This window comes from Solanum verrucosum, unplaced genomic scaffold (assembly GCF_900185275.1).
Source record: "Solanum verrucosum unplaced genomic scaffold, falcon-dt-bn FXZP01000031.1, whole genome shotgun sequence".
NCBI lineage: Eukaryota > Viridiplantae > Streptophyta > Magnoliopsida > Solanales > Solanaceae > Solanum > Solanum verrucosum.
Genome location: NW_026020194.1, coordinates 892,978 through 913,405, shown reverse-complemented (window position 1 = coordinate 913,405; position 20,428 = coordinate 892,978). Strand labels below are relative to the sequence as shown.

Genomic DNA, 20,428 nt, shown 5'->3' with positions numbered 1-20,428 from the left:
GATCTTTTATAAATTTTTTAAAAACTACTTCTTTTTTTTTGTCTTTCACTCTCTTAGAGAATGTGTGATGCACTCTCTGCCACATCACTTAATAGTGCCAAAATGGAACATAAAAAATGAAGTTGAAAGGTTAAAATGAAACAAGGTTGAGTTGAAATGTCAAAATGAAATTTAGGGACAAGTTTAAGGGTTTGTATATGTGTTTGGCCTTTACATAAAACTCCACACAATATACAATAGCCATCCAAAATAGCATATTCTACTTATGAGAGAGGAGAGTCCCAAATTCATGTTTGAAGAAAAACAGAGGGAAAAATATTCAATAGTATTCACTGTTTTCATAAGGTTCTCATGATATGCTAATTTATTTAATGACTTCTTCTTAATCATTTTCCATTGTTGATTTGCAGATGAACTGTGCTCATTTAGAAAATTGTCTGCATGAAGAAACAGAGGAAGCTCAAACGCATCTGTGTACAGCTAATAGAAGAGCCTCAAAGTTTTACTTTTTCGCCGTGAACAATTGATTGTTCTCCTTTTCTTTTCCTAACTGAACTATCACCATGACACCATCTATGTATCAATCTTAATAACTTTTTTCGCACACGGGAACAATTTGTTCTCCTTTCCTTTGCTTTTCCAACCTGAACTATTAGTATGTATATATTATTATTATTATTATTATTATTATAAGGGAAATAGTAATGGGTTTTTTATGTTCTTTTGGATAGCATTGGACAGGTCAATTAATGCCTAAGACTTAGAGTCGAAGTAATGTAGAGCCTCTACAGATACTCCCATTGCTTCATCTCTCCTCTGTTATTCTTTATGGTTTTGCTCTTTCAGGTATGAACTGATTCATTTTGCTATGGTTTTTTTCTGTTGTTCGTAATCTATCTTATGGGTGTTACTTTTTCATTATTTTTAACAAACAACTTTTCTGTTGCTGTTGTCTATTTGGTAACTTGATGACAAGACAATTTCTGAAATATGTCGCCTGTTCTTGCTAACAGACAACGAAAGAAGAACAGCACGACGTTGCTTCTTTGCTCACAAGTTAAGTACTATCACCAGCTAGCTATGTATCATTTTTAATAACTCTTTCGCGAGTTTCACACGTGAACAGTTGGTTGTTCTCTTTTTCTTTTCCTCCCTGAAGCAAACAACTACTTGTTTCTCTTTTTCTTTTCCTACATCCATCACCACCTGTGCATTATAAGAGAAAGAGTAATGCCTTTTTATTTTCTTTTGGATAAAAGCTAAAATGACAACTTACTAAGAGGCAAACTGAACCTCTTTTCATTATTACACGTACCACCTTCTATGTAGTTTGAAGTTGAAGTAGGCATCTCTCCGTCAAAGAATTGTTTCTTTTATTTTCCTTTCATTCAATTAGTGAATAATTTTTTGAAATCCATTGCAGCAATAACCTTGGGATGCTTTCAGCAACAAATTTAAATATAACAATTGGAACATTGAACGAACCACAGAAAGCAACAATATAGGTAACATTTAAGGAAGAAGAAATAAAGATGCATTAAAACGACAAAACTCAACAGAGAAAATCCAACGGAGGGGAAAAGCAAACAAGTGAAGACAGAAAGACAGAGCGAGATTACGAATTCACCCTTTTGGATGATATCCTTTTGACAAAATGACAGGGTTACCCCCGAATGTTTGTAACGGGAAAAGATCTCTTCTGGTGAAATGACGGTTTTGCCCTTGAATGGCCAAAGAACCATCACTTATATAGATTTTTCTCTCAACTTGTTTCGAAAAGCAGTAGCGTACCTATGATTATCATTAAAGGGTGTCAATGGTTGTAGTAAAAAATATAATTATGAGTCTAATAGGACTATAGAGTACACAACCTCAATGAATTTTCCCAAACATCTTAACCACTAGATTAAACCTTTAACTTGTGTCAAGAGGTATCGATATATACATATATATATATATATATATATATATATATATATATATATATAATGAAATGTGACTTATATATACAATGTAATTTTCCGACGTAGGGTGTCGCTTGACACCTTTTTTGGCTAAGGGTGGACCCACCCCTGCCGAAAAGTTAATTAGGTGCTTAAAATACAATTATTCACTAACAAATCTCTAAGAATTAACTTAATTGTGAATCAACAAAAAATTGCGCTTTAAGATAATATAAGGAAGTATGATGAAAATAAAGAATAAAGAATAAAGAAGAAGATGACAATGGATGGGGTGCGAAGAAAAAAAGTATTGGTTTGTGGGTAGAAAAGAGGATTCTGATTTATTTTTTACTCTAATTTCAAATTGACGAACTTATTTTTTTCATTTTTATTTTAGAGGATTTTTTTTTTTTTTTACTTTTGAATAGTATAAATATGTAATAGATCACCATAATGATTTAAGCATGTAACTAATTTTTCGGAACAAATTCAATTTTTTTATGCCTTTTCCCGTATAAATATAATCATTCTAAACTTTTAATAAGTTGATATCCACAACCACAAACAATTCAAAATGACTAATTCATTTGAGTTGAGTTGATGCATCATACAAAAAGTCAGTATTCATATTTCTGTCAAATAGGATACGGTTTTAATAGGGCTTTCATATATATACATATATATATGATAATGTAATTAGTTTACAATAAATATAATTATGTTTTTATTTATACAAAAATAGTCAATAGTCACGGGAAATTTATACTGACTATACAATATAGTTTGTCAAAAGTCATAAAAAGTATACATTCATTATACAATACAACTTACCTATACATGATCAATACACTAACTATACATTATGATATACTCAAAATGTTGAATATAGTTTAATTATACATGAAATATACACTAACTATACATGAAGTATACATTAACGAATTCGATCTCGATCAACTCAAAATCACATCTAAATAGTCCCAAAATTTAGATATGAAAGCCTCTCAATATTTCAAGTCTTTTGATACATAACTCACTCAAAATTATTCACGTTTTTAGTACATTGAATTTTAAAAAAAATAATAACGAAGAAGGCAAAGCAGAATGATGAAGAAGAGAAAAGGCAAAAAACATCCATTAATGACGAAATTGAAAGGAAAAAAAAAGCAGGGCACTATCAATAATGAAATTGAAAGGAAGAAGAAAAGTATTTGATCAATTTTAATAATTTTGAAAATTGAGTCAATTTTTGTGTAAAGCAAAAGGTGGAGCGACTCTTTTTGCATAATTTTTCCTTTTTAGGGTGTGTTTGGCGGGGAGGAAAATATTTTCCATGGAAAATGTTTTCTTGGAAAATAAGTGGATTTCTAATTTATTTTTTCATGTTTGGTTGGTGGGTAGAAAATATTTTCTAAAAGATATTTTTTAATGTTTGGTTGGTGATTGAAAAATATTTTTCAGAAAATATCTTTTTTTTTTTTGCTCCAGACTAGAAAATATTCTTTAGGAAAATAATATTTACCTGGTGGCGTAAAATATGAAATTTTAAAATTTTGAATTATTTTTCATTTTTTTTAGATAAATTGGCGGGGAATTGGCGGTTGGGGGATGGCTGGGTAGGGAGAGAGATGGTAAAAAAAATTGAAAATTGAAAATTTGAACTATTTTTTAATTTTTTTTACGGGGGTGGTGGGGAGGGGGCTGGGGGGGTGTGTAGGGTGGGGGTGACATAAAAATGCAAAACACACCCAAATTTAAAAAAAAATGAATTGATTTGAAAAATATTTTTCAAAACATTTAAGCCAACCAACATGGAAAAACACACCCTAAATGTTCCATGAGGTTAGCTATAGCTGGAAGAGTGAAGACTGGATTAGGTCAAGTTCTCTTTCATATGCTTCTTAAGAAAATATAAATATTTTTGTTATAATTATATTAATGGAAATAACATCCACTCTTAAAAGTAGGTGAATTAAAATCATCACCAAACTATATCTCAATTCATTGATTCGCCAATTTCATTAATCAAACCCTTTAACCAAAATTTTGGATATCCACGTAAAATTCCAATTTTGGGTAACAATGACTATTCATAGATTCACCAACTATTAATTGATTAGTTGCGTTAAGGTTATTAAGTATCTTTAATATCTCAAGGGATATCCTAAAATATTTATAGGCATATAATATAATAAGGGTATGGATTAGAACCAAAAGTTTGTATATATCATTTATTAGAAGTAATAACAAAAACAATAACATATTTATTGCATACAAAGAAGTAATCAATCAAAATCCCTAAAGAAACTTTATTATACAAGATCATATAATTATTATTACTAGATGTATCAAAATCAATTTCCCAAAATCAGCTGTGTTGTAGCCTATAAGTTGGAACCGCCATTAAATGATTTGCCCTGCCTGTAACTATACCAAATTGCTCAGTCATGTCCAAATCCTTAGGCTGCATCTCATTTGGGAGTTCCCAATCAAAGCAATGAACCAATTGTGCTACAACAAGACGAACAATAATTAATGCCAATTGCATCCCGGGGCAACTTCTTCTGCCAGAACCAAATGGTAAAAGTTGATAATCACGTCCACGAACATCTACGTTACTTTCAAGAAATCTCTCTGGCAAAAACTTATCAGCGTCGGTCCAAAAATTAGGATCCCTATGAATAGTGTATGCATTGACAATAACTTGTGATCCTTTTTTGATATAGAAATCATCTACCATACAATCTTCCATGGCTTCATGAAGTAGTAATGGGGCAGCAGCATGTAGCCTAAATGATTCTTTAAATACCATGTTTAAGTATTTTAAGTTTTCTAAGTCTGATTCTTGTACCATTCTGTTTAGGCCTACTACTTCTTCTAATTCTTTTTGGAGTTTCTTCATTATGTCTGGATTTCTTAGAAGCTCTGACAGCATCCATTCAATTGAACTTGATGATGTATCTATTGATGCCACAAGCATGTCCTGAATTTAAGTTAAAAAATAAAAAATTAGTATAAAAATAATTTGATTATGATGAATCATCTAGATCATATTGAGTCATAATAATAAAGATAATATAAAGTAATATTCATGTAGTTGAAGTGACATATAGCTGATTGATTGCTAAGCTAGTAGTAAGTATGTTATTCCCTTTTTTCAATTTATGTCCTCCTTCGCTCTAATACCCTTTCATTTTAAATTTGTTTTACAATATTATAATTAGAAATAATTTAACTTTGTAATTTCGGTATTTTTATCTTTAAAGAAATAATTTACAACCACATAAATATCTAAGGATTGTTTTATATCACAAATTTCAAAAAATCTTTTTTTCTTAGTCATTATATCAATTCAAACAATACTTCATAGAATGAGATGGAGAGTAACATTCTTTTACTTTTAGTCTGGTATATAAGGATTGACATCTTTCCTTATTTATTGTCATAGAAAATTATATGACTTATTTTAGATGTTAAGTTTTAAAAAATCTGTATTATTATTTTAAACTAGTCAAATACCTTCACATAAATTGAAACAGAGAGAATGAACATACCAACATGACAGCTTTGACATGGCGACGATCAAATTGGAACTCTGCTTCACCAGATTGCATAATTTCCATCATAGTGTCTACAAAGTCTTTATTTTTCTTGTGGTCCTTAGCATTGACATGTTCATCAATAATCTTCTCTACAAATGGATCAAGCACCTTAGAAGTATCCTTCATTCTACGTGTGAGTCCTTGGAGGTCAATAACACCAAGAAAAGGGAAAAAATCACCAAGATTTGGTGTTGCAGCTAGAGTTGTAACCTCTTGAACTAAATACTTAAATCCCCTTTTGTCCAAATCCTCATCCGTAAACTTTTTCCCAAAAACCATTAAGCAACTCAAGTTGGCACTCAACTTCGACACTTGAGCACTAAGATCAACATCAACACGACCTTGAGCTATTTCTTTGATCGATTTGATCATAATGGCAATTTCTTCACTTCTAGTAGATTGGAATGAGTTAATCTTCATGTTACTCAACAAATGGACCGTACACAATTTTCTCATGTTACGCCAATACGCGCCATACTTTGAGAAAATCAAATTCCTTTGGCCATACGATATGTATTGAGCGGTCTCGTTATGAGGCCTACTAGCAAAAATATGATCATAAGTTTTGAGAATTTTTTCTGCTGATTCAGGGGAAGATATAACATAAGTTGGTACCAATCCAAATTTCATGTAGATAATAGGACCATATTTTAGAGAAAATTTGTGTAAATCATGAGTAAGATTTTCACCTAAAAGATGGAGATGTCCTAATATTGGAATGCCTTTTGGACCAGGAGGAAGTTTTTTCTTGTTTTTGATATTTAGTAACTCATAGAAAATGAATAATAAAATAAGAGCCAAAATAAATGTTTGCCACACAAAAGCCATTGCTAATAATAATAAGACAAATAATAGACAATATTTGCAAGTTTGTTATATGATTTATGGGAAAGGGCACATACTTATATAGGAAAATAAATCATGTGAACGGCGGCCCCTCAATAGTTTACCTAGCTACTAATTTTATTGTGAAAAAAGAAAAGTCTATGTAGTACAAGTTGGTGAACATTGTGTCATAATATTATTGTTATTATTTTGAATAGTTTGTCATTATACGACAACACCAACTAAACAAAACCAAAAAATGAAACTCTATAGATAAACAATAAAATTCATTATTAATTTTTTCTTAGAACAAATTAGTATAGAGAAAAGATTAAGTATTAGTTATGTGCAATTTAGTAACGAATTAGAGATGAAATTCATAGCTAATAATTTCCATTTCTGTAGTAGTATGCTTGCTTTCACAATCAGGGTGGAGCCAGCTTAGGCTTAGACGTTTATCCGAATCTCTTTTGACGAAAAATTGTACTTTATCTTTTTCAATTTATATGAGTTTGTTTAACTTGACACAAAATTTAAGAAAAAAAGAAAAAGTTATGAAATTTGTGGTCTAAAATAAGTGATAGATATTTGTGTCGCTAGAAATCATTTCATCAAAGGTAAAATGAGCATTTTAAAGTTAAATTATTACTAAATATAATAATGTGTCATTCTGTTTGAGAAAGAGATTAAAAAGAAAAATAAGTCATATATTGAGACAAAATACAATATTATTTATAAATGATTAACTTTTTTGAATATATATATATATAAAATAAATATTGAACACACTTCAGCTAATTTGTAAATTTACTTATTCATATTTCCTAAGTTATAATTCTGGCTTCGGCTACTGTTCAAAATGAATCATGCAATTTGAAGTAAGAAAGTCGGATACTTTACCAAAACGTGTTCCTTAGAAAGTACCAAAGTGTTCAAAACGCAAACATAAAGATGTTTGACATTGAAATAAAATAATTATTTATGTTATAGAAATTGTGTAAATGTAAACTTTTGGGATTAGAAAGTAAACATTAGTAACTTATAATACTATCAGTTTTACTGTATAATATTTTTTAACAACCAGGACAATAATACAGTACAATTTGCTTTAATATATAGTTGTCACTTTGATGTCACAAATGACGCTTTTTATTATTATTAATATATTATTATTATTATTATTATTATTATTATTATTATTATTATTATTATTATTATTATTTGTTAAAAGTTAAAACATGAATACCTCACAACATCATATCTTACATTAGTTTATTAAAAGTTGAACATTTTCTTGTGACGTGCATGGCAAATAAAAAGGTAATATGAATATTAAACCGTTTGCATGAGACATTCTCTTTTTTCTAAGTGAAATTGATCGTTTTCATTTATTATTTTTGGGATTAAGAAAAGCTTCTATATATCTTAATGCCTCTAAGTACGTCAGTAGTTATCAAGAGCTATTGGATTGCAACTTAGTTTAATTGAGAATACGATAGTTAAAGCAACCTATTGAAGTACTAATACATATCTTCTACAGCTCATTAAGAAATTAATATATCTACTCATCCCGCCTCAAAATATTTATTGTGAATTCTAAAAAAAAAAACTCTTTCCATTCATATTTATATGTTGTCCTTATAAAAAAATAAATATTCTTTAATACTTGTCATTTCACAAAATAATGCATAAATGACATTATTTTTCCTATTTTACCCTTAAGATTTATGGAAAAATCCTTTTGGCCAGAAAATTTGGCCAGAATGGTATTTTACCTATGTTATTTTACCTTTTTAAAACATTTTACCCTTTTAACTTTAATACATTTTAACTAAAAAATGAAAAAAAAAATCAGTTTATTTTAAATAAAAAAATATTATAGTTTTTTTTAAATTTCTGACCAAATTCTGGCTAAATTTTCTGGCCATTTAGCATTACCCGAGATTTATTAGCCTTGAAAATATGTTAAGTAATTAATTCATGTTCATTTATTAAAAGCTTCACTTTAGGAGAACCTTAATAAGGATACAATGATAAACTTGCTTAGTTTCTTAAGGAGCGTGAAACCTAAACTGGTGACAACTAAATAGGAAATGAGGGAATAGTTATCTAAAACTATTCATCGTTTTAGAAGTTCAACAAAAAATTAATTATTATTTTCCATTTTATTCTTAAAAGTTATTGTTCGTGAAGATTACAAACCTCTCAATTATGAATGATGTTGTAATTGTTCAAATAATAATAATAATAAAAAAAACAATATGTTTGTTAGAATTAGTGACCTAGCGGAAAATAACTTAAAAACTCTTTATTCCTCAATTCTTTTAAGTCATTCCGGTCACATTCTTCTTATGCCACTAAGACACGATTTTCTGAGTCAATTTAAGATTCAAAACTAACAATGTAACTAATTATAGATTCAACATTTTATTCATTTTTTTTTGGAATAAAATTGTATTCTATTTAAAAATAGTATTTGACTGAGAAAATTTCAATACAACTTGATGTTGTATTTGAAATTTGAAAAACAACTAAGACCTTATTTTTACTTTTTCACTTTACTTTTAAATTTTTAATTTTTAATTTTTTAAAAAAACCAAAGTATTTATTTATAAAATAACTCAATTTAAATCATATTTCATGTTCAAATACTAATATTTTACAATTTTTTAAAAATAAAAACTATATTTAGATTCTAAATATTAGCTGCAAAAAATTGGCTGAACACAACTCCAAATCCAACTTTGAAAATTTTAAATAAAGTGATTTTTTAAAATTTTCATGGCAAAACACCTACGTATTTTAATCTTAAAAACTGATATTATGAGGTCAATTTTTTAAAGGATAAACACATACATCACTACCATATATACTAATTTTACCTCTACTTTCAAACAATTACATATATTACCACTTTTAATAATTATACCATACTATATATTATTGAAGATACAATAAATACTCGTAATAAAACTAGGATTGATTGATTATCTTTACATTTAAACTTCAAAATTAGTATTTTAATTAAAAACAAATATTTTTCTTCAGAGAGTATGAGTTATGGTAAAGCTCTAACTCTAACTCATCCTCTTTCCTTGATCAATCGAAATTTACTGAGAAGGAACACTCCATTAAAATGGATGTTCTACCCCTTGTTAACACACGCATCAAATTCTTAGCCTTTGATTTTCTCACTCTCAAACTAATCCCCCACGAATCCACCATTTTTTCTCACAAGGGGAGACACCTTTCGCGTGTAGAGACAATGGGTATCGCTGTAAGTAAAGATTTCAAGCCCAATAGATTTATTAAATTTGACATTGATGATGGTACTGGTTGCATACCTTGTATACTATGGATCAACCAAGAAACTTTGCGTCACTTCTCCCGTTGGATCTAGCTAGGCAGTGAGCTGTTACGACCCGAGCCTACACCCTGGACGTGGCCGGCACTCGAAGACCATTGTTGGTCCCCAAGCGAACCCTCATCCTGGCTGACTACAAGCGGAAAACTGATTCAAGCATACAAAGCTTAAAAACGGAAGTAAACGTTCGTAAAACTTAAATACAAACTTTAAGTCCAAAGAAAACTCTGTATAATAAAATATATACAACTCGCCATAAAAAGGCAACTTTAGTCTTTAAAACATTTAATAAAATAAATGATACAGACTTCTCAACTATACTGACTATCTATGAAGCCTCTAACTGATAAAGATGGAAGTCGGGACAAGACCCATGACATCCTAACAACTGATATAACTGAAAGGTAAATGAAATCCTCTGAAATCAAAGAGGCTCACCATAGCTAACTCGAACTCTCGGATGTATCAACGAAGCTCCTGTTGATGATCCTGAATACCTGTGTCTGCATCATGAGAAGATGCAGGCCAACTGGCTCAGTACGTGGAATGTACGAGAATGTAAGAGGAATTCTAAAACATAAACATAAGCTTGAAACTTGATAGAAATGAACATAGTTATCTCTTCTCAAACTTACTCAACTCAAGGAATACTTAAGGGTACTCAAAACTACTCAAACTTACTCAACTCAGAAGTACTCAAGGATAAGATACTCAACTCCGAGATTAGATACTCAACTCAAGGATATGATATTCGACTCAAAGATATGATATTCGACTCTGGATACTCAACTAAATATGACTGAACTCATTTCAATATAAAGCAATTTAAAACAAGTGCAATATAAAGAAACAAACTGTTTAAAAACATGCTGTCAAATCTGTGTGTATGCAAGGATACAACATAACTCTGAAATGTATATAAAATACAATAAACTGATGTATATAAAAATACAATAACTTATGTGGGAGTTTCTCTAACCGACAACCATCACATAAGAGCTATAGTGATGATATAACGATCTACCTCACGCTGTCAGCGCATCCTATACCCGGCCAAAGGTATAGGACCTGAACTACTAATGGATCCACTAGTCTATGTGAAAAGGATTCATCTAAAAAGTATGACCCTTTTCTACCCATGATGGCTACATGGTTTATGGGGGCTGTGAGTTGTCTGAACTCTCCCCCATATCGGTGCTCAATACTACTCCCAAAAATATACTAGCTCTTATGTTTTAAAAAACATACTTCTTTCTGCTAATTTGAGATAATTGCTCAAAAACTTAGCTCAAAGGCTATCTTGGAAATCTCAGTTTCTCTACTTGCTTCATTTAGAAAGCTATTACTCTTTTCTGAAAATTAGCCCGAAGGCCCTTTGGAAATCTCAGTTTCCGTTCTTATTTAAATGTGAAAACATTTATAAACTCTTTGGGAATACTTAGTCCCCATATACTTTTGAAGAAAAGGACTTCAAACTTTACTCTTCACTCTTTACTGAACTCAAAACTTAAGTCTTAAAACAAAGGTAAAACATTTGTAAAAGACTTCTTAAAATGTGGTTCGTGTCGAATGATAGACATGAACGACTCAATGCAAGGTTTTCAATAACCACAGATAGAACTCAAATACTTGGAACTCAAGAACTTCAATAATACTACTCATTTCAAGAATGCTCAACTCAGAGGGTTCATGCAGAATTATAACCATGAACGACTCAACTTAAGGACTCAAAGATACTTCTCTTCTCAAGACTGCTCGACTTATAGGATTCATGCGGAATTATGGGCATGAACAATTCAACTCAAAGATTTTATGGGAAACATGTAATAGTGCCATGCTTAGAAATATAATCTCAAAGGGGATTAGGAACTCAATACTCAAGACTTAGAACTTGAAGATACTACTCCTCTCAAAGATACTCAACTTTTGGAGTTCATGAAGAATTTATGGGCATAAACGACTTGACTCGTAGGTCTACATAACATTATGAAACTCATGTATGTGACTCTTCTCATTCTCTGACTTACTTCCTCAAAACTTAGTTCAAATCGATAGTTGGTCTCAAAGGATTCACAATTGAACTCAAAGGCTTCCTTGAACTCTACTCTTAACTCTCTCTTGAATTTGAATTATGAATTATGAATTATGAATTCAAGAGTTATGATTCATGATATGAAGGATCCCAATAACAATATAGCTATTCGATAATTAGGAATATAACTTTTAAAAGAAATGTGAATTCAAGAACTCAAAATCAACTTATCTCAAGAATACTCAAATCTAGGGAAAGTTTCCTAGATTACTCGTTTACTGATCTGAAAGTAGATGTAGGGTGTGAGGACGAACTGATCCAACACTATGATAGCCTTACATACCTAGAAGAACAAGATTCTTGAAGAATCTTGAAGAATCTTTAAGAATCTTGAAGAAGAACTTGATTAGAAGCCTTGAAACCCTAGCTTGAAGGTAAACAATCAAGAAGACCTTTCTTGAGATTCTCAAGTTAGTTTCTTAAAATCTCTATAGCCAAAAATTATGATTTTCATGAGTGAAGATGAAAATCTAATTGTTTTGAGCTTTTTAATTAGTCAAGAAATTCGTTGATGGTTTTCTTGGAGGTAAAAAGACAAAAACGATTATTTTCAATAGTTTCCCGTCGGCTAATTCGTAACAGCACTGTATATGTTACTAAAATAGTCATAACGTTTTACTCAGATATTGGATTGATGTGAAACTGGTGGGGTTGGAAAGTAGATTCAATTACCTTTAATTGGATAGGTTATGGCTCACGTAACTCTTAATATTCTAAGAGATATGGTCGTTTAAAGTTGACTCAAGCAGAATCTTACATCAAAACTTAATGAAACTTCAAGAACACTTATCAAGAACTCATCAAGAACTCTAATCTTTAAATTTCAAGAACGAAATTACACTGAATAAATCATGATTGGTGTGTGGGTGAAAGAACCCAACACTATGGAAGCTTACATACCTCTTAGGGATCAAATCCATGGCGAAAATCCGCTACAACACGCAAAAATCTCGACGAACGCTTGATCCTCTCCTCTTTTCTCCTCTTTCTCCTCTTTTCTCTTCTTGAACTCTCAACTAAAACCCTAGGTGTATTTTAGAATTATAAAACTAAACCTAATCAGATTAGACCCCTAAAATATTACTAAAATTGAATTAAATCTGATTGGGTAAGGAAAAGACCAAAATACCCCTCTCTATTTTCGGCTAACCTTCCTTAACTGGACAGCCTATCTTCAAAAGGTCATATCTCACTCATCCGACCTCGAAACATAGCAAAATCCATGGCGTTGGAAAGATAATTCAAAGATGTTTCCTACGGTAACTGGTAGAACGCCTAAATCATCCTGAGCTAGGAGTTATTGTCGTTTGAAGTCAACCCAAAACTCATACTTAGCTTAACTTGTAAAATTTCAGATTTTGCTATTTCCAATTTAATTCTTTTTGGAACTCAAGGTGCTACATCTAGTGACCTTAACACTTAGGAAATTTTAAATTCCTCGGTAAAATCTCACTCACTACGATGAACGGTTCGAGTCTTAGTTCAAAAAAATTTCTGGGGTGTTACATGAGCAACACCGATGAATCAAAAGGTGAAGCAAAACCTGCCGTGGTGAGATGCCTTGACTAGCCACAAACATAATCAGAAAGTTTTAATAAGCGGATATTTACACATATATTGACACATTATTGATGTAACCGATACATTATTGAGATACAATTATATGTATCTAATTTTTATCAGTGTATCTTATTAAGCGTGTATGTATCTAATGAATACACTTGAGATTTACGTATAATTGGAAAGTGTATCTCATTAAGTGTGTATGTATCTAAATATATTGGAGATTTACGTATTATTGGAAATTTACGCATGTATTTGACACAATTTGTTCGGTCATGTATCCGAGTCTCATCATATGTATATAGCCTCCTATCATGTATCTTAATATTTCATATATATTTGTTATGCTATTACAATGTATCTAACTATTTTCGTGTTTATCTTAGTTACATGTCTTTGGATATAACGTATGAAATTGATACTTGATACATCAAATTATACATATAAAAGGTACATGAAATAATATTATTTCACAAAATAACAACTGAAATTCATTAAACACAAATACACTCCTTGAGGTTAGTTTATATGTTTCTCATTTTTTGTCTAGAAAATCGGTCTCGTAACTCGTAAGATCAATTTTGTTTTTAAAAAATGAACAAGGAAATTGATTTTCGACTTCAGTTGGAGGTTGAGTTTCTACTAATATTTAGTGATGTCATTATAAGTGGAAGATTATGTACCTTGTTTCTATTAAAATGTACAAATAACTTGCTATAAAATTATATTGTTACAAATATAATTTCAGATCTCATCAAATATGAAAAGAAGGTTATTCTTCTCATGAGATTTGAGAATAGTCATTGGTTGAATGACCTAAAAGTTTGGTTGACTAATTGTAAATATGTGAAATTTTCATGAGTCAATAAACCACTGCTATGGTTTTTTTTTGTTTACACAAAGAAAAAGAAATGCAGTTTTGTTTACTAATTTGACTTTTAAAACAATTAGAAATGAGAAGGTTCAGCTGTAATTTTAATTATTTTTTTTGGGGGGGGGGGGGGTGGTTAAGTATAATACTTAATTAATGTAATTGTTTGGGAGGTTATCAGAGTTATCCAGTTATTAGGAATGTAAGAATTAGTTTGGAAAATCAAGATTTATTTTATCTTTTTTTGTTTATTTTATCCTTGTTATTAAATACTATTCAATATCTAATACATTTTTCAAAGCATTAAATTCAATATATTTAAAGAGTAATATAGTAATATAACTCCTATTATTTATTGTTTCTTAAATTGTGCGCCAAGCCAATAATGGACAACTGCTGTCGGACAAAGTGAGTATTAGCTATGTAGAAATTAGTTGTTCATGTATTTATTATACATGCTTTACTTATTCAACCTTTCATCCCGCATAAAATAGGGATAAGACACAAATACCCTCTAGACTATGACCGAAATTCTAGAGACTCACCTAAACTTAACTAAGGTTCTATTGCCTTCTGAATTCTATTTTACTTCGTAATCAACAGACACACCTAAACTTAACTAAGGTTCCTCTACCAATTTCGACACTCGATTTGCAACCTGTTTTTAGTTGTGGGAGTTTTCCCCTCAAAATCAACTTGTTGGGAACTCTTAAAAACTAATGAAAAGTTGTAGAGATTCATTAGATTTAACGTTAAATCTTGAATAGGAAATGTATTAATTACTCAAAATTATAGTAAATATTTTAATTTGTGTCCTAATATTGCGTAAACAACACAAATTCCAATAGTTTAGTGCCTAATTACCTCTCTTTCCTTCAGTTTGCATAATTACAAGTCCTATCATATTTTTCACCTCGGATACATGTATTTATCGCGTCTAGATACATGTATCCGAGATCCATGCTAGTCAGATACATATCATTAAGTTTATCTAATTAAAGATTGTAATTGACAATCATAAATTAAGGAGGAATTCTAACAATTATGGAATATTCTGGTGTATCACAACTTCTAAAAATAATCAAAATAATTAAAATTCTGCTTTTCTTTGGGAGATTCAACAATCTTTACACTTCTTCTTCTTGAATAATTTCGAACATTTTTTGTTCAACAATGGCCAATATCAAAGTTTTATAAATCCAAATACATAGTGCGAAACTATTATAGATATACTGCCTAACTACTCCAGATACATTTTCTAACTTGTTTCAGATTAAAGGTAATTATTTAATATCATATTTAAGGGATTTGTGTCTCTAGTTTAATTTTTAAAATATATGATATAATTATTAAAAAGTGGTATAATGAGTAATATTTTTAAACAAGAGATAAAATATGTATATATGGTAGTTAAGTATGTCTAATCATGTAGTTTTTCCAATATTTTACCTTTAGATCACCAAGGGGCTGGGTCGTTGTCCTTTCTTGAACTTATAAGAACAAGTAAATAACTTAACATTCAATCAAGTGCACCATTTAGTCATATTATAATTTAGATGTCAATAAATAATATTATATCAATTTTAAAAAATAAAACATAAAATGCTTAGTTTTACATAGAGATCACATATTCATGTGACCTATTTTAGGCTACAAATTTTCCAAAAATAACATATTTATTGCATAACTTGATATAACGAAGGCTTACGTCAAAATACATAATATATATTTATTAAAGAACTTGATATAATAACAATTGAACGATTTACCTCAAGACCCCTTTAGAGTTTAGTATATAATTGTCACGACCCAAAAATGGATGTGATGGCACTCGTCTTATCCCATAAAGACGCCTAAAACCCAAATGTAATTATAACATGCGGAAGTGAAATAAGAATAAAAGTTTAACAACATAGAATAACGCGGATAACATAACCAACTTAATTAAACCCCCAAAACTTCGTTGTAACATGCACAAGCCTCTCTAATGTATTACAATAGATTCAAAAGAAAACCACAAGTCTCAAATGATGCTGTCTAAAAAGATCATAAATAGGAGAAAGAGGATCCGTTGAGATGACAAACAACTACCTCACAAATCTTCACATAAAGCCTCAGACAAGGAGAGAAGAGAGAGTATCACGAAGACCCGAGCTCGTAACCTTTGCAAATGTAGAAGCAAGAGATGAGTACCAAACAATTCACGGTACTCATGAAGCAAACATCTAAACACAAAACTAAGAATATATAATATGGGTACTCCTTACACTCCAACTGAACCTCCACAACTATAACCTGCATAAAACCAGTCCAGCAACACACGAGATCAAGTTCATCAATCACAAGTTCCAAAGAAAGGCACTCACAAGTTCACAATTGATAAATATATACTATGCAATGCAAAGTATAGTGATGCATGTCTAACCTAAAAATACACACCCGATGTCTCTCGAACCCATAGGAGACATATATGTCCATGCATCTGTCACGACCCTCGATAATAGAAAATATTGTTGTGTGCGACGCGTCCTCGAATCATAATATTCATCGCGGCATGCGGCACATCCCTCGAAATGGGACATACTATTTAATTTCTTATTATCCTTCCTCAGTTCACACAACACCTGTTATAATCGTGTCTTGAAACCAATGCATTTAGACATGTTCACACAAATAATGAAAAGGTAACTATTTTTATATCAATGCACAATTCACAACAATACAAATGTGACACAACATCAACAATGAATCAATAAACCCTTCCAATCATTCTTAACACATTACATATCAATATATAAATCAAGTTGTCTTTTATTACCCATTTTTCATTATTAAGATCATTCAATATGATCAAGTAAATCCATCACCAAGTCCCATAACTCTCCAAAACACACAATAAGGAAATACACGATTTTATACACTTAACAAGGGTCGAGAAGTCCACTTGCCTCAAATAACCGGACAATCATTTCAGGATTTAATCCTTCCCCTTTTATTGGGCTTCCAAATCAACACAATTTATTCAAATAAAAAATCACAATAAGATTTCGAAACTAACAACACCTATATTACTATATGTCTATCCTAGACCCAAAAACCCACCCAAATTACTACTATTAGAAGTGTGAAGAAGCATACATGTGATGGGAATATGTGTGCTTCTTGGAATTAAATTTAAGATCAAGGGTAATTTTGTCCTTCAAATTTTTTCACTTTATAATTGTATGTTTTAGATAACTTATACTAAAGTTACATTGGGTGTACATTTTTCTTCATGGAAAAAAAGGGTATTACATCTTTGCTTTATCTTAAATTTCCATATCCCACCTTCAACTTTAATTTAAAATATTATTGGCAGTAGATGTAGGCAAAGGCGAACCCAGGATTTGTAGATTTCGGGTGCACCAATATTATCTTAGCTCAAATATGAGCTCTAAGATAAACTTAAAATAAAAATAATGAAAATATGGTCTAGCTGGATTTGAACTCAAGTCTCGCAAGTGGTTCCTTTGGCTTGTACCAGTAGCACAACACCACTCTTATGATACTCATGGGTGCACTGTTAATTATATCCTAATTTCTGTCAGTTTCTCAAGATTGATATACATATATACACATGATTTTTTCTGAATCTAACAAATGCACGTGCACCCCCACCTTATTGGGGGGGGGGGGGGTCCGCATCTGGATGTAGGCATTAGCAATCCTTGATCTTGGCGTGATCACGTGGCTTCACTGAACTTTACCGTATCATATTTTTTGGTTTATTATATATTTAATAATTATGTAAAAGATAGTATAAATCACAATAATTGAATTTTAATTACCAAAAAATATATATAAAGGGTGACTCAAAATTTCATCTAAATAACATTAATTGGAATATAAAGAGTAATATTTATTATCTTAAAATTACAAAAAAAAAGATAAATCACAATAATTAACATCTTAAATATGTAAAAACCTCATAGAAAATTGGTTGACTCTAATTATATCCGCACCACATAAATTGAGAGAAAGGGTATTATATATATCCAAAAATAATTATAAAAAACTTGGTTAAGCCTCAAAATTCCTCAAAATTCCATATATTTCACGACCCAGACCGTCGTGATTGGCACCCACACTAACCTTCCGGTGGGAGAACCATTAATACAACCTGACTAAGCAACTTAATCAAAAACTAAGCATTTAAAGATACAAAAGCAGGTTTAAATGTCTAAAGAAATATGGAGTTCCCATAAACTCCAAAAGTTTTAACAAAGCAACTAACGAACTGTTGCGGAAACAACCCCTAGAACCTGAAAGTCATTGTACCAAAAATTCAAGTCTAAGAGAAAAGGGGTACAACCCAAAACTAAACATAAGCAATGTCTAAAAACATAAATAGTCTATGTCCGAAAAGAGTGGACTAAACTAAGGATGGATCCATGACAACCTGGAAGAACTGGCTCACTCTTGAATCTGATCTCGATCAGTTATTTCCTAGCTGAGGTCTATCCGTAGCCGCCTGAAGATGTCATGTACTCAACAAAGAACGAACAAGTACAGTATCAGTACACAACCATAGTTTACTGGTAGGATCACGCGGTTATTTCGGTAAGCGAAAAACACGCAAACAATTACAGCACAGTAATTATATACATACATAATACATGGATCAGTTATCAATTCAAGCGCAACATACAGTTCCCAATATTAACGACAATACACATGAATGTAATAATCACAATGTTTCTCTCATGGAACCCACACCCAAACTGTTAGTGTGTCGGAACATAACACTCGATCCAATGTATGTGTCGGAATGTGACACCCGATCCAATATATGTGTCAGAACGTGACACCCAATCCAATGTATGTGTCGGAACGTGACACCCCATCCAATCAAAACAACCACAATCACAATCACACCCATAATGAACAATACTCATCGGCATACAATCAAGTAATGAATTCATGACATATAATTGTTCATATACATATACTCATTTGCATTAGATTTGAGTTGCATTTCTTATTCTCATACATGCATGCATACACTGAAGCAATTACTAACATATATCACACAAACAGGAAATCAAACCATTACCTACCTCGAAATCAAGCTTGACTCATCTTAAGACACTTGAGCCTTCCCTTTCCAGATTCTTTCTGCTTGTTCTTGGTCTAAAAATAATCAATTAACGTAAGGATCAATAAACGAGGCCTAATTTACTCGGATAATAATCAATCTATCTATCCATGGCCAAACCCAAGAACCTAATGTTCAATTAGGGCTTTTCCCACCATTAACTTCAAGCCAAAACCCTCCCCCAATGATCATTTCCCAATATTCTAAGGTCTACGAATCAATTTACGGATTAGGGGAGTAGAAATCTTACCTTTAGCGTTTAAAAAAGTGGGAAATTGGTCAAGAACTATTATAGGTCGTCTCTTAGCTCTCAAGAACGAAGTTTGCATAAAAATAATGAAATTGGGGTTTTTTCCCGACTTAAGTCGCGACTGGCCCTCTATGGCGGACCCCATCCCGCCACAGCGTCCCCGCCTTGGCTGCTTGCACGGAGAAAGAGAGTCAAAATTTGAGTTCCAAACTCCCATTTCGCAACACACCTTCTACTCTTGACGTTCACAAACTACCTGCTCACGTTAAGATCAATTTCGAGAGTTCTACTCGCCCGAATTCGATTCCGTAAAGCAGTACAGACTCCCTAACATCTTGGCTATCCACTCATGTGATAAAATTTATAATTAATTATCTCATTCATTACCATATTTCCTAAACCTCACCTGATTCAGATTTCATTCAAATCTGGACTAGGCTAGGAATTCCCAAGTTACTACTCAAAGGTTTTCTGTTCCAAATTCTTTCCCCATTGGCTTTTCTATAATGAGAACAGGTCGTTACAATATATATCACATAAATTGAGACAAAAGAAATAACATGTATAATATGAAAATTGCGTAAAAAATGCAAAAAATCATAATAACTTACAACTTAAAATAATTTTAAAAACAAATATTTCTTAAAAAGTACAAGGAATTACAATAATTAAAAATTTAAAATATTTTTAAAATTCATACAAAAGAATTGATTGGCACTCCAAATTTTATTTGTGTAATATAAATTGGGAAAGAAAAAAGTAACATATATTGGGCTCGTACACA

The 20,428-nt window shown here is 31.2% G+C and overlaps 1 protein-coding gene across 1 annotated transcript; it reads right to left on the bottom strand.

Annotated features, from left to right (window-relative positions):
• Window positions 1-4,191: 4,191 nt before the first annotated feature.
• LOC125829481 (cytochrome P450 71AU50-like) lies at window positions 4,192-6,413 on the bottom strand. Its single transcript, XM_049508696.1, has 2 exons — window positions 5,498-6,413; window positions 4,192-4,926 (listed from the first exon to the last, which is right to left on the bottom strand). Exons 1-2 carry the CDS (start codon window positions 6,371-6,373, stop codon window positions 4,312-4,314), a joined length of 1,491 nt encoding a protein of 496 aa, XP_049364653.1. The 5' UTR covers window positions 6,374-6,413; the 3' UTR covers window positions 4,192-4,311.
• Window positions 6,414-20,428: the final 14,015 nt, after the last annotated feature.